The sequence below is a fragment of the Rhinopithecus roxellana genome, chromosome 2, assembly GCF_007565055.1.
Source record: "Rhinopithecus roxellana isolate Shanxi Qingling chromosome 2, ASM756505v1, whole genome shotgun sequence".
Lineage (NCBI taxonomy): Eukaryota > Metazoa > Chordata > Mammalia > Primates > Cercopithecidae > Rhinopithecus > Rhinopithecus roxellana.
Genome location: NC_044550.1, coordinates 5,403,398 through 5,420,185, shown reverse-complemented (window position 1 = coordinate 5,420,185; position 16,788 = coordinate 5,403,398). Strand labels below are relative to the sequence as shown.

Genomic DNA, 16,788 nt, shown 5'->3' with positions numbered 1-16,788 from the left:
TTAGAACAGGAAACACAGACTTGAAGTCCAAATTATTCTGCAGTGGAAGGTCAGAGAGAAAAAGTGTATACCACTATTGCTGCTATTACTGACATTCATTCCTGCATTCTGTAATTATTTATTAAATGTCAACAGCAATTTTCACTAGGTTAGTCACTACAGATAATTTTAAGAAAAAACAGTCAGATATATCATCCAGGTTGATAGGGTTTGAACTGCTTCTGTATATATGTTTATAAACTACAGCTCAGAGTAAAAATAGCTTTAAGATTTTCACATAAAAAAAGTCTTTCTATGCCTTTTTAATATAGATAGTTATAGAAAAAGTAAGATGTAAATAAAGATATTCACATTTGGAAATAGAAACAGACATCTGTAGGAACCTTATTTGTTGACAAGATTAACTTTTACTTCCAGATAACTTCACATAATCACAACTAAAGATAACGGTTTAATCTAAAAACAAGTGCAGTGTAGAAAATACCCTGAGTCATTTAAAAGAATCAGATAACTTGAATGATATTTGGAATTGGATTTCTAAAAACCTTTTTAGACTTCATGTTTGTTAAGTCCTTAACCCTTTTCTGAACAAAATACCAGTGTGTGTATTTGATTTTGGAATTCAAATGGAAACCGATCTGTTAGACACATTACAGAGGACTTTGAATTCCCTTTCTGGTGTCATCAGTCATTTAAAAAATCTTCTTTAAATCAATATAAGATGTAATTTAACACGAAATTCTCTGTCAGCATTAAAGATAAAAAAAAAAAAAATCTCAACTTCGCAATTCCAGCATGGGACACAAAATGGTAAGGACTATTAATGGAGAACCATAGACATTACCTTTTGAATGCCTGCTTGGGACTCCAGAACATTGTTCTCCGATCCATTGCTTCGGTTGATCATTCGCCACATTTGGGAATACATGCTGTCCCTCTCAAAAGGATTCAGTCCTTTCATGCGGACATGCTCATATACTGCAGAGTCTAGGACTGTGCCGTAAGGGATTTCTGTTTGCTTGGAAAGGTCCTGGAGAGACCTTGATTATTGGGAGAGAAGAGAGACACAAGAGACAGTACTGAGTATTTTTAAGTGGGAATAAAGTTAAAAGAAAACAAAAAGGCAATATGTCTGCAAACATATATCAAATTGCTCTTCTTATTTTGTTGTTTCCTAATATTAGGATACAATGTGTAAGAAAAAACTGCTGTTAGGGTATATGGCATTTATACAAATTATGAGAACACAAAGTTATTACTGAAGGAAAAGTAAAAATTTCTAGTGGTAATGCAATGCTTGCTTTGTGAAGCTTCATGGGGGAAAAAGCTAGCAATTCCATCAAAGACAAGTTAAATTAGACTGCTAGATAATCATATGCTAATTTAGTAATTTTAAAAAAATTTCAATATGTTATAAGCATTAGTTCTACATGTCTTTAGGTAGCAAGGCTTATTTTTTTAAATTATAGAATTTACATAAACAACATGCTTTGAGGTCAAATGTAGTCTTAAAAATTAGTAGTTATGATAGTCATTATTTATTGAACACATACATATCGGACAAGTGATATACATTATCCTCACAGAAATGCCTCACATAAATCATTATTTGATGGATGAGGAGACTTAGGTTGAGAGAGTAAGTGACTTGATCAGTGTGGCATAGTCAGTGAGTGCGAGAGCTAGAATTCAAATGTGGGTCTGTCCAGCCCCAAAGACCACAGTATTTCCAATGCAAGATGCTGGTTCTTATTTCTATATTTCTTTTGCTATATTTGCTTTAGCACTGTATGTGTGTGTGTGTGTGTGTGTGTGTGTGTGCGCGCGTGTGTAGTGTGGAGGTGCGGGGAGCGCTTTCTATTTGGATGAGAACATATTTCATGTTTCTGGAAAGCTGAAAACATATTCAGAATAACGCTTCAAGATTTTTAAGTCAATCTTTTGAGTTACAGATAGCATCTACTTGTCCCAGGTTATCTGTCTCTAAATTGGTGGTCGATTTCCCTCCATTTGAGTTTGAGTCCCTCTATACTTTCCAGCTTAAAGAACCAGTTATCATTCCACTGGAACTCATTGAATTTGTGTAGGTGCCCAACTCTAATGACTGACATTTAAGAACAAATACTGTGCCTTTGGCATACTGTTAAAATCAGATGCTGGCACAGTTACAACTCACTAACTTTTGGGAATGGGAACAGATGCTTTGAAACACTATACCATACTTAAAACAAGAATGAATGCACACAGAACACTACAACCATGAGCCATGAATCTCATGTAATGTATACCTCTGAACTTTTGGTGTGTTTCTAGATAGAGTTTGCTAATGATTTCCTGAGGATCTTTGCAACCAACACTAGCATTGGGCAAAGGCACTGGGAATACTCTTGCTGTTCACCAATCTCCATCGTGTACAAAATTGTGTTGGAAACAATACATTATGGGCCATGTTTGTTAGAGGAATATTTGTGCCAATTTCTAACAGTAACTTTCAGCAAAATTTCATCGGCATTTTATTGAGTTTTGTTTTGTTGATGTATATTATTTACTCCATGGAAACTACTATGATAATTCCTTTTTGCTCTACACATCTGTTGCATAAAATAATGCATTTAAATCATCCTATTTGAAGAGAAAGTGTAATTCTGGAATTTTCTGGAATATTCTAAATTATTGAATGAATTCTACCATTTGTAAAAGATAAACTAAAGTGATAATGTAGATGAATAATTGAGGGCAAAAGCAATAATAAAATGAGCCACATCTAGTTAGGATGCAACTAAATAACAAAGTGAGTGGACATTTACTTGCAGGACATATTATAATTATCTTGGTATATTATAACAATAAAAATTTTGTTTCCAGAGAGCAATTTACTGCTGTTTTCAGTAGTATCAATAAAACTGTATTATAAACATGAACATTTTAAACATATATCCCTGTTTAGTGGAGGATACCAAAAAGTGGTAACACAGGAAGAAGAAACAGAACATATCTGCACAGGTTATAACAATACTCATTTGTTCAGTTTCTATAAATACAAAGGTGAAGACCAGATGGTTATACAGAGTACCATCTAGAACCTGCAGGTCTATGGATGGAGAGAGCACATATTGCAGGCCACCAGACACCCTACCAGTACAAGGTTGGGCCCTTGGCTGTCTGGCAGTACTAGCAATCAAACTCAACTATAACCAGCAGAAGGTTTTAATTTAATGGAGGTGAGATCACAGTTTAGCACATTTTTTTTTTTCAGTGCCTTCATTTAAATATATAAATGGTTTGCCCAAATAGTCACCCTGGCTAAATGCTGCTAAATAAGTTAGTGCTCCTTCTTATCCTTCCATGAAAAGAAAACTGAAATCAAATGTTAAGATCTTTAATATGATCAGGTTTTTGTGACATAGGTTCACCTTAAATATTAGCTTTACAGCCTGAAAATCTAAGTTTTAATACAGTTTAGCTGGCGAAGTTGTTTTGTACACAATACATTTTTAGAGGAGTATCTTAATATATTGCCTATGTGAAGCTCCTGGTGTTACAAAAAAGACAGTTTATATTCAACATACTTCACGTTTAGAATAGCAGAGCATTTTGTAATTTAGAACAAAGGCATGTTCTCTCTAGTAGTTTGTGATATAAAGTGCAACTTATAAGTTTGCCTTGAGACATGTTTGCAAAAAAAATTACAGGTTTTCTGATTCAGCATGTTCCATCATAGTACACTACGATAGCACCAAAGATGACAAAAGTAAAATGACTGAAGCAAAATGAAGTGAACACAAATAACTTATTACAGAATGAAAAGGCCATTTCAGGAGCCCAACATAGAAAGGGAGTAACTATTACAAGTGGTCGCTTTGTTTTTTTCATACTAAGAAGAGTTTCGAACAAGATTAGCAGAAATGCTGTAGCCTATATTATGAGCCTCTAAAGGAAATATAGTAGGTTATTCAACAAATGGTAATCTTCAAAAACTCGTATCTGAAGGTCAAAATCTGAGTGCATAATATTTAGACATGCCCAATCGTTGTTGTAAAATGTAAAACTATCATAGAATCACTAATAGGCACCTAATATATACATTAATTTACCATGGCAAATACTGACATTTCTTTTTTAACAATAGACATTTTCTCAGATGACAGAAGGAATGGGAAAATCAGTTGGGTGCGGTGGCTCTCGCTTGTAATCCCAGCACTTTGGTAGGGCGACGCGGGTGGATCACCTGAGGTCAGGAACTTGAGACCAGTCTGGTCAACATGGTGAAATCTTGTTTCTATTAACAACAACAACAAAAAAAACTATATGTGGTGGCAGGGATCTGTAATCTCAGCTACTTGGGAGGCTGAGGCAGGAAAATTGCTTGAACCTGAGAGACAGAAGTTACAGTGAGCTGAGATTGCACCATTGCACTCCAGCCTGGGTGACAAGAGCAAAACTCCATCTCAAAAAAAAAAAAAAAAAAAAAAAAAAAAAGAAATGGGAAAATCTAGAGTACTCCAGATACTCCAGAGAAGCACTATCTGTGAACATAGTATTAGTATGTATAACTCATACTACGTTTGTCTACCTAACCACATATACTCACGTAAAAGTCACTGAATGCTCCCTCTGAGAACCCATTAAACCTCAGCTCTCTTCTCTCAAACCCACACTCTCACTCATGCACAAAGTAAAAAAATGAGTGTCCATAGCTATAAGTGGTAGATGATAAAAGAAATGCTTTGCTGCTCTAATCAGCCTTATCTTCTTGACACCTGACTGAGATTATTATTTTATTCCTGCTACTGTTCTCCGATCAGACTAGCATCAAACTATGGGTACTAAACAATACTGAGAGCTTACAAGTAAGTTATATTTAGTTATTTGTATGAACAGTACATACACTGAGGAACTGTGTAATTTAGGGCAATTCTGTGAAAATAAATTTTTAAAATTTGAGTGGTTTAGGTTTCTGTAAAATTCTTTCCATGAGAATAACAAACACTGAAACCCTTTTCAAGCATTTAAAATTAGTTTGGGGCCAGGCGCAGTGGCTCATGCCTGTAATCCCAGCACTTTGGGATGCTGAGGAAGGCAGATCACTTGAGATCGGGAGATTGAGACCAGCCTGGCCAACATGGTGAAACCCTGTCTCTACTAAAAATACAAAACTTAGCCGGGCATGGTGGTGCACACCTGTAATCCCAGCTACTCACGAGGCTGAGGCAGGGGAATCACTTGAACCCAAGAGGCAGAAGTTGCAGTGAGCCGAGACTGTGCCACTGCACTCCAGTTTGGGCAACAGACCGAGACTCCCTCTCAAAGAAAAATAAAAAATAAAAACAATAAAATCGAATTAATTATTTAATATTTGATAGCCTACTATTAGGTATATCTGATAGCAATAGCTTTACCACTGAGTAGGTTAGATTTTAAAGTCAAGCATATCTGTCAAATCACTACTTGATCAGGTTTCTACTGTTTTTATATATTTTTATGTTGATGATTCCTCCTTCCATAATGTCCTATTGAATGATTTCTACTGGTATTTTTTTGTGGAATTTACCCCCACACCCCGGCAGAGTCAGGTGATTCTTTATAAGTACTGTTGAAGAAGAATTCATGCATTGAAATGGAATAAATAATACATGATTTCCCTTCCAAGTATGAGACTGTGTGACTCTATGATACTAAATGGTCATTAATTTCTTCATAGTAAACTCTTTGGGACATTTATACAACTTTATATTAATGAAATAAGGTAATATTAAATACATTGCTAAAAACACATCTCTAAAACTGTCAACTAGTTTTTTTTTTTTTTATCTAATGCCTAATCCCTCTGTGGTAAACTTTCACTCATATTTTTTTCCTATTTTCCTTTAACAAGAGAGTAGATGTTACTATCCACATAAAACTTAAATAACTCTCATAAACCTCTCTGCCCCATCTCCATTTTCTTTGTCTTCTAAGATTAAAAACTACATTTAGCCTGGTTGTGTGGAATGCTCACCAACAACTGACAAGAGTGACCTGCCAGCCTGGCTTTGGGGAATTGTAAATCTAATCCCATTTTCCATGGGATGGAACAAGTCAACTTAAGTTATCACATCAGAGGAGATTTCCCTTCACAGGGAAAAAAAATGGAACATGGCTGATAGGATAGGCACCAGATGCTTCAGGCAAAAGGGCTAACAGTGGAAAAGAGACAAATAGAGGTATATGACAAGCATCCTCCAACTCAGTTTAGGTTCCCTCCGATTCTCTTCCCAGTTTTCTCCTTTGGATGCTGATTTCAGCAACTGTCAAAGGACAGATATTGTCACAGCCCTGAGAGCTCATTAGCAACCATGTAAAGAACCTGCCTGTCCATTGGCTGTAGCAGCTGAGAGCTGTCCTCTGAAGTGCAGTGACAAGTTTTCCAGCACAAAAAGTGATCCAAAATGTAGCACTTAAAGGAACAACTAATATGCCGGGAGGGTGAGAATTAGTGTTGTTCAGACCCAAGAAGCAAGTCAAAGTGTTAGAAAATGGATTGGGGTGCTTGGTAAGGCAGGGCACCCCTAAGAGGTACTGCCAACAGCCCAGCACTGAGCAAACTCTTCGTTTCTAAAAGCATGAATTGTGAAAACATAAATATTTGTGTTTCAATCTTTGAGAAAATTATTTAAACTTCTCCAAAATGCAATTTCTTTCTCTATTGAGCAGGAGAACTAATACTTTCATATTAAGGTATCTAGAGGTTTGAATTAGATATTGTTTATAAGACACTTTTCTTAGTAATTAGCTCTCTATGAGCACTCAATTACCAGTAGTTACAATTATTGATGTTATTATGATGATTACTATTACTTTGTTCTCTATTACAGTTTCTGGAATTGCTGTATCCTTATTTCCTATCAATTGGATTCATTCTCAGCTAATCCCCTTCCTTACCTGTGGCTCTTTAACTTTCCCACCTCATCTACTCTGTCATCAAGTCCTGTACATTTTACCTCCTAAATTTTGTAATTCTGTCACCATCTTTGCCTTTCCATGTCTAATAGCCTTGTCATTTCTACCTAGACTATTATTTTTAAGCCTTTTCCCTATCTCTGTTCTCACTCACCACTAATCCATTCTTTAGCACAGCTGAACTGTTCTTTCTGATATGCAGATCTGATCATACTGCTGCCTTGTTTAAGTATTGCCTGTGTACTTCACTGCCCTTCGAAAACAGTTTAAACTCCTTAGCCTTCAAGTTCCTTCAAAAATTTGGCTTAAGTCTTCTCTTTTTCTATTCTCAGAAACAACCTTTTGACTTATTCATATTCACAGTATAAGCCAAACACCATTTCATCATTCCTGGCTGTATCACAGGTACATGTCTTGGTAGATGTCTTCTTGGCATAAGATGCCTCTTTGTCTACATGGAGAATTCCTTCCTTTCAACATGAAACTTCACTCTCTTCAGTGCTCTTCTAACACTTGGAATATGTTCACATTTCAGCATTGTGTTTAGGAATTGTATTTGTTTATTTACCTCATTAGAATATAGATTGCTGGTTCCCATGATTTTTAAAAAACTTCATCTTTGAAATCCAGACCTAATCCAGGGTCTGGAAAACAGTCAGCAATCAATGAAGCTTACTTGTTTTATGGTGGTCTTCTTTACTAGAAAGATACTTCATTTTGGGAAGTAAGCATTCCCCTGAAACTAGCATGGCATAATAACAGCATTTTAACTATATATTACTAACCATTCTATAGCTGACTAATCACGGCCAGAAGTATTTCTAGCTAAAAAATAAAAATGAGGCCGGGCGCGGTGGCTCATGCCTGTAATCCCAGCCCTTTGGGAGGCCGAGGCGGGCAGATCACGAGGTCAGGACACAGAGAGTATCCTGGCCAACATGGTGAAACCCCGTCTCTACTAAAATACAAAACCTTAGCTGGGTGTGGTGGTGGGCACCATTAGTCCCAACTACTTGGGAGGCTGAGGCAGGAGAATCGCTTGAGCCTAGATGTGGAGGTTGCAGTGAGCCGAGATCACACCACTGCACTCCAGCCTGGCGACAGAGCAAGACTCCATCAAAAACGTAAATAAATAAATAAAAAATCTAAAACATTTTTAAAGAAATATTTGGCAATTTCCTCTGTGACAATCAGCTGGGAAAGTTTTATCAAACCTCCAGTGAATTGCCTGTCACAATATTTTGCCACATATGTAAAATAAATAAGTTCAGAGGCAAGGCAAATAAAAAGAAAACCCAAACAATTAGGATCAAAAAATGTATTTTGAAAAGCTGAGGGTATTGTCCGTGATTCTGGTAGACATAGGACCTGGTACAAAGTAGAATGTTTGTTCCTGAAAAAGTTACTTATCTGAGCAGTGCAGACAGAGAAGATAAGGAGTACATGAACTGAGTGATTTGTTCACTGAAATATTGGAAGCAAACTGAAACGGTGAAGAAAATTGCTTAATTGAAATGTTTATAAATATATAAAAGAATTCATGATTTTAGTAGCTAAAGAAGAGACAAGCCGCAGAACAAGTCGAGGACAGTCACCTTTGGCAATGTTGAGGATTACTACAGAAAATTAAATTTTAGGATTGTTTTTCCTGGTTGAATAGGTAAAGAGGAGGAAGGAGAGTATGTATGCTCTATGTATGGACAAATGGAATAAGCCTTCCACCTTCCGATTTGTGGCATAGCCAATGGCCACTTGTTCTTTGAGAAGCCACATTCCTATCTTAGTAGCTCCTTTCCTTAGTGAAGTTTTCTTAATTACCTCAGACACAAGTTTGTAAAGTCTGATGAAATATAAAGATATCAAGAGTATATGGTAGGATAAAAAGGACTCCTGATATTTTCAAGGTGGCTTGGTCCATAATTTAGAGCTCTGTAAAAGCTATTTTTAGTGCCTGATGGGGTGTCCTTATTTAATGAAAGTAAGCTCAGGAAAGAGTTTTTAGCCTAATAGCTCTAAGTTTCTTATTTTAAAAAAGATTAATGTCAAAGTCATGTTAATGGAAGACATAGGGTTCTCTCATAGAAGATTAGATTGTATTGCCTAAGGAACCCAGAGACAGCAATCTCTAATGAAGGAAAGTACCAGCACCAAAGTGCTTGTGTCTTCCTTCCTATTATGATGCCAGAGTCTTTTCCTCCTCAACAGAGCAGAAGCCTTTGAAAGAACAAGCTGAGGTCTGAGACCACCACGGTAGAATGATACCATGCACGGCAGAGGGTTAGGACTCCATTTTGGAAATAGAGAGAATTTCTCAAATGAAGCCTTCCAGATGGAGAGGGTGCCATAAGAGGAACAAAAGAGGGTTAGAGATTTACAGAGGGTCAGAAGATGAGCACCTCCATGTGGAATGCTTGAATAAGGTCTAAATGATGCAGCCTTTTCTAGTCTCTCCATTCTGTCCCTTTCCCCACTCCTGTCCTGAGTCTTTCCTCTTCCCCCTAACCCTCCTCATGTGGCACAACAGAATACATTAGATAAAAGACAGCTTCAGGTCCTTCTGCTTTGAACTCCTTACAATGTCTATTTCATTTTTACTTTTTAGAACCGTTTAAAGAGTCACCAGAATGTAAAATGTGTTTGGTCTAGGAAAGGTGTGCAGCAAGATTCATGAGAAGGGCACCTCTACCTGTTAGAACACGGCCCTCCTGTGGTCGATTAGATTACAAAGTACGATGATTACAGCGCAGCAGATGACACTGAAGTCTATCCTGACAGACTTGGGAATATTTTCTGCACTCTCTCCCGACAAAAGTAGTCTGAGGCAGCCCCACCCACAAAGTGGTAAAGACAGGATGGTCATAGGTAAAATTGTAAGTTTATGTAAAGTAGATGCCCTTGGGAAGGGTGGATGTCATGGACTACTTAGGGGAACATCGCCTTGCATTAAAAAGATCTGCACTTTCCATACAAACTTAGGAGTTAATTTAGATTTGTGGACATGGCAGGCCATTTTAGAGAATCTAAGGAAAGATGGAAATGCTGCACGTCTTACTGCTGTTGGCTATAACCAATAAAAATGATTGTTAAACTCTCTCCGAAATGATGGTGTCATACAGATGCAAGAGAATAGTCATCTGAAAATCTGACTGGCTTGTCTGACTTCTTGACCCACATTACAAGCTAGAAACTAATTGTGTCACATCATGAACCCTGAAATGTGGCAGATACTGTATTTTTTTACCACAGACCTCAAAACTCTGACAGTGTTGACAGAAGTATCGTTTATGACACTTTTCTCTATTTTAAATGGCTATTAAATAAACAAATATTTGGTACATATTAATATTTGATAATAAATACATTATAAAATAAATATACATGTATATACCATGAAAGGCTATTTTAGATATATTTAATATATGTGTATGATACATAAGATACATAATATATAAATTATTAAGCAAATCTTCACTATAAAATGTCCTAGTGTTCTGTACATTCAATTACCCTACATTTTTCCTGTGCATGGTACAAAGCATGTGCAACTTCTTTTTTATATATCATGAAAAAGCTGCAATACTTATTTATCTCAAAGAATTAGGAAGAAATATGAAATTATTCTAAATTTTATGGCCAGCATTTAACTATGTTACCACTGATTATAGGCTGATTGTAAAATTTATGTTAAGAGGATATCCTCAAATAATGCAATAGATTTCAGCAGTGAAATAGGGGATTTTCATATTCCTATATTCTTGAACATTCAGGAAGGACTTCACTAATTCCCATTAATTTCCCTGGAAGGATCAGATTTTTTTTTATTATACTTTAAGTTTGTACGTGTGCACAACGTGCAGGTTTGTTACATATGTATACATGTGCCATATTGGTGTGCTGCACCCATTAACTCGTCATTTACATTAGGTATATCTTCTAATGCTATCCCTCCCCCCTTCCCCCACCCCACAACAGGCCCCAGTGTATGATGTTCCCCTCCCTGTGTCCAAGTGTTCTCCTTGTTCAGTTCCCACCTATGAGTGAGAACATGTGGTGTTTGGCTTTCTGTCCCTGCGATAGTTTGCTCGAATGATGGTTTCCAGCTTCATCCATGTCCCTACAAAGGACATGAACTCATCCTTTTTCATGGCTACATAGTATTCCATGGTGTATATGTGCCATATTTTCTTAATCCAGTCTACCATTGATGAACATTTGGGTTGGTTCCAAGTCTCTGCTATTGTGAATAGTGCTGCAATAAACATACGTACACATATGTCTTTATAGCAGTATGATTTATAATCCTTTGGGTATATACCCAGTAATGGGATGGCTGGGTCAAATGGTATTTCTAGTTCTAGATTCTTGAGGAATCGCCACACTGTCTTCCACAATGGCTGAACTAGTTTACAGTCCCACCAACAGTGTGAAAGTGTTCCTATTTCTCCACATCCTCTTCAGCACCTGTTGTTTCCTGACTTTTTAATGATCACCATTTTAACTGGTGTGAGATGGTATCTCATTGTGATTTTGATTTGCATTTCTCTGATGGTCAGTGATGATGAGCATTTTTTCATGTGTCTGTTGGCTGCATAAATGTCCTCTTTTGAGGAGTGTCTGTTCATATCCTTCACCCACTTTTTGATAGGGTTGTTTTTTTCAGATTTTTGAATGGTGTTAACAAAAACATACTAAAATAATCGTAACACCAGAGAGTTGAAAGAGTTACCAGAGGCATTACATAATATGATTAGGTACCTTAAGGCACATAAACCAGTCCCTAAAACTGATTTCATATTTTGTTTTAATAAGGTACTTTAGTGACTTGGAAAACTTAACCAAGGGAGTCCCTACTTGTGCTTAGCCCCCAAATCTCCTATTTCACAGAAAACACTACTTTGTTCTCAATGAAAATGGACAATGACTGCATAGCACCTCTAGTATAATATTTCTCTATGTAATAAAACATTTCTTTTTCATTTTCCTCCTTTAGCCTTCTCTTTGTCAAATTAAATACTAAGTTATTTTAGTTGTTATCTATAAGATAAGCTACTTCCATTTTTAGACTGTTATTAACTAAACCATTTTTTTCTCTTGTATTTTAGTTTTTGCATAATTTGTGAACCTTCTAAGTAGGTCATGGTAATCTTCACAAGATTTGAACAACTTACATGCAGCAGGGTCATTTAAAAAATAAACACTAATGCTATATTTCAAATTTATAATTGACAGATGGTTTATGCTGAAATTATCGCAGACATACACAAATATACACACACAAATTGTTTTTTCCATCTCTGAGTGAATTATCACATATTTGTCCCTATTAAATTTCATCGTACTTCTAATCACCTTGTTTTATTTGTAAAGGTCTTTATACATTCTTACAGTGTAGTTCTAGTCAATAATCACCCCTACTCAATATAGAGTAATCTGCATATTTAATAAGCTTACTCCCTATTCCATACTTCAAATCAACACTGAAAATGTTAATTAGAATCTAAGACCAATGCTGACTTATGGAAAAAATTTATTCAATATACCCTCCAAGGCTGACATTGAACTATTGATCACTACCTTGTGTATGGCCTACTAACAAGCTCTGACACAATAATACATAATAATACTACATGAAACAATGACCCAAATGAATACAGTGTGAATTCAAATGAGGAATCAATAATAATTTGTGATTTCCTCTATAAGATTTTTTGAAGAGCTCAAAAACATTAATCATGCTAGCAAAAATTTCACAGTGGGAAATAAAAGACTAGGAGAAATAAGTTACCATGAATAAATGTAGGCTAATTTAATAGCCTATTTAAAGACCCAGTGAAACATTATTGTCAAAGTAAGGTAGAAGGTCATAGTTTCAGTGAGGCATCTAATGAACACGACTAAACCCCAAAATCCTGGCTCTTCATAACACAGGAACAGGGGACCAAGTCTCTACTGATAACTCAACATTTTCCAAATGCAAAAGATACATTTTTCTTCCCAGTCCAGTAGGTCTGTGAATTTCTCAAAATAAATATTTTTTTTATTTTTATTCTTAGAATGATTCAGAGAAAGTGTCCTCTCTTCTCAAGTAGGTGATATTTCCTTTTTGAGAAATTTCAGCAAGAGTTGGTATTAAATATATATCTTGATGCCTGAGAGTCACGTCTTATTAACTGCTATTTTGAGATTATAAATGCCCAAACTGTTCTGCAAATGTGCTCCACACCCCCAAGTCAACAGCAAATCTTGCGAATTCTGTAGCATCGCTCTCAGAGAAGTACAATCGAAATCTGCATAAAAGCAGCCCACCAGCAAGCTTTCGATCTTATTCCTCGCCATCGCCTTCCTCACCACTTGCCATTAGCTAGGGCATCTGGCTCTTATCTAACATCATCCCTCCTTAGCATCAGGGCTTAAAAAATGGGGACTGTAGTAGGAGTGTGTGTGTGTGTGTGTGTGTGTGTGTGTGTGTAGGAGTGGAGGAGAAAGTCATTAAAATACATTAAATATCTTTAGAGGAAAGGAACTATGGAGGAACTAAGAGCATTAGAGAATTAATGGGGTCAAACAGATACTTAGTAGTAGAGTGTGGAGGTCAGCATACCAACATTACTGGCATGATCGAGAGGCTAGGGAAAGAAAAATGGGACTGGAAATAGAGAACTAGAAAAAGAAAATAAGAAGATATGACAAAAAAGGATTTTCTTTTCAGATTTGCCTTTCAACTTAAGATATCCGTTAATCAGGTTTTCATGTGAGTATCGGTTTTATCTCACATCTTGTTTAATAAGAGATCTCATTGGTATAGTTGATATAAAATTTTATGCCTGAAGGGACGTGGAAAATAACATCATTCAAACTGTGGAACAAATATTTGTGCAGTGAGCAAAGAATTGGATCACTTTTTTAAAAGATGAAAAACAGAAGTGCAAAGTGGTTTTAAAATTTGCCTTACTTTTTAGTAGGAGAAAAGAGACTTGAACCTAAGTCTTCAGTCTCCTTTAATAGCATTCTTCTGCCAAACAGCCCTGCCTGCCAACTCCAGTCTTGCTGATTTTCATCACTACTCTTCCCACATTAATTTCACAAAAGGATTCTCCGTACTCAAACTACGTCCTCCACAATGACTAAGCAGTATACTCCAAGTATAGGGTTTTTTTTTTTTTTTTTTTTAAACCATATCTATAAGTTTGTGGTAGACAGAATTTATTTATTCAGCAGACTTCAGTAAGGGAAGAAAATAACAAGAAATGGAGGAGACAGGACTTTATATTCTTGAGTACAGTACTTAATAGGTTTCTAGGCTTAAAGGAGCAAGATTGGGAAGAGAGAGAAAAAGAGAAGGATTTGATTTGTCAAGAATGATTCATCTTGTTCAGAAGAAGATTATTTTAGAAGCTGTGGAAGATTATGAAATTGGTGAAGTTTTTGTCTTGGTGAGCTCAGTGTAAACAGAGTCTGTGGAAATGCTAATATAGCCCTGTTCCTAGGAGCCACAGACAAACTGTGAGACAACTTTTAATTAAATGCTCACTGAAGGGTGGCTTTGAAAGACCAATATTCTTCTAGGAAATTTTAACTTTTTTTCCAAAAGAGAGACAAAATTCTGTCTATGACATCGAGATGGCTGTACGTTTGGGAAACATCCATCACTGTAGTACTTAAGTGCTAGAACAAGTAAGCCATTTCAACACTAACAATAGAGAGTAAGAAGATGAATGTCTTCCTCTGCTGCGGTGCTTGTGTGTTCTGGAGCTAAGCCTATACAATTCTCTACTAAAATGAAACAGAAAGGCAGTATGAGTCAGGCCTCTCTCACTTCATCCACCTTCATTTTGGCTGCTCCTAATAAAGTGTGCAATTGTCTACTGAGAGCTATAAAAAAGGCACCCACTGGAAGACTGAAGAGTGAGTGGGTGACACAAAGGATACTCAGAGAGCATACCATTTTGGGTTTCCACTCTTATCCTGGAATAATAGGTCAAAGAAATGGCTTTCATATTTTTATCTAATTTTTTAAATGGGGTACACATACAAGTCATGGAGTTTCATACTCTCAGGTCAGATTCTAAAAAATGTCTTTCTAGTTCATTCAGTGAGTGAATATTTACTTGTAACCCACTAAGTACCCACGCAATATACTACATAAGGCACTGAACTGGTACAAAGATGATACAACAACCCTCAAGAATATGCATTTTAATAGGGAAGTAAAACAAGTAGAATAGTATTCCAATACAGAGTGTAAGTGAGGTAGATGTGAAGTGGTTCAAAAAAGGGAGACACTAAATGTAGTTATGAATATGTGGCAAGGATATACAGAATAAGTGGTATTTGAGCTGTGTATTATGAGAGGGCTAAATAAAGATGAGTTAGGAGAGAAAACTTGCCTGGCAAATATGTATCCTGACCCAGGGGTCTTGCCAGTCTTTATTAGTAGCAACCTGATCTCAGTGCTAGTTAGTCACTAGCTAAGGTCAGATAACAGAGTGAATCATTCTTCCAAGCCCTTATTTATGCCTAAATCCAGATAAGGCTTCCAGATGCATCAGATTTTTGTTTGTTTGTTTTGCTTTTACTTTTGGTACTTTTGGGGGAATGAGAGGATTAAGCAGCAGGGCCAAAAGACAACCCTCAGAAATCAGACCGTAAGGTAGGATGGTGACATCTGTGTCAGAAACGGTAGCTCCATAAGCAAGAAACTTTGAGATTTAGGTGAATCAGGTCAAAGGAACAATTAATGTATAGAATTGTGGACAAAATGACAAAAATACCATCAAAAATGGGGGCAGAGAGAAAGACAGTCCAGGGAATCTACATGAGTGCCTGGAGAAAATGCAGAAGAATGGAAGCAAATGTTAGGTAGGGGCTGTCCATGAACTGTGCTATATTATTCATGCCTTTTGACTTTTCTTCATTTAATCTTTACACTAAACCTACGAAGTTGAATCTATCCCCTTTTTACTCTTAGGGAAAATATGGTTTATAATAATTATGAAATCCTGACAAAGTCATCGAGCTATTAAGTGGCAAATAATTTGAATGCAGATTTGTTTGAATCCAGTCTCCTATTACTGACGTTTGGATACCACATAACTTAGAAATACCTGGAAATAACTTAGCTAAACATCCTGCTGCCATTAATTCTTTTCTGCAAAGCTCTCTTTATTTCCTAAGAAACTTATAGTAACCCTTATGGATGTCATTTATTCATTTACTTATTTCATACAATAAAAGTTTAGTGTATTTGTAATTAGCAAACAATCTGTTCCCCTGATAAAAAGTTACAGTGCTAGATTGCCTGGGTTTACTACCCTAGCTTTTAGTTTCATCATTTATAAAATAGAGATGATAATAACATATCTCTCACGGGGCTATTACAAAGACTAAATGAGAAAACCCATGCAAAGTGTTTAGAAAACTAGCTGTCACATAGCAAGCACTCAAGAAATGTTAGCTGCTCTTATTCATACTATTGTCAGGTACTCTGAGAGGCACTCTAGCAGTACCAAGATGGATATAACATAGTCTTTGCTTTTGAAGAACTTAAAATCACAAAGAGAAGGCACATGTGTAGTAATGACTAATTATGCCTGGGAAAATGGAAGATACCAGAAGAGAGGGGGTTTTGAGCCATTTCAGGGAGAGAGAAGAGCATGTAAAGCTCCAGAAAGGCATGCAATGTCCCATAAGAGTCTAACTTGACTGTTGCATGAAAAAATGAGAAGGAGTTCATTGGTGCCCCTGGACAGAAATGTGGATGGGCCAGAAGGGCTCAATATGCTTTGCTAATGGAATTGTATTCATCTTGATTGGATGAAGTAATAATAAAGTTTTTCAAGCCAATTTTGA

General features: G+C 36.4%; 1 protein-coding gene across 2 annotated transcripts in view; it reads right to left on the bottom strand.

Annotated features, from left to right (window-relative positions):
• Nucleotides 1-16,788, bottom strand: part of GRID2 (glutamate ionotropic receptor delta type subunit 2) — a 1,566,068-nt gene that overhangs the window by 255,776 nt on the left and 1,293,504 nt on the right. For both annotated transcript variants that reach the window (XM_030916966.1, XM_030916977.1), the window contains one exon: nt 845-1,040. In XM_030916966.1, coding sequence (XP_030772826.1) covers nt 845-1,040 — 196 coding nt within the window. The remainder of the gene's footprint in view (nt 1-844; nt 1,041-16,788) is intronic.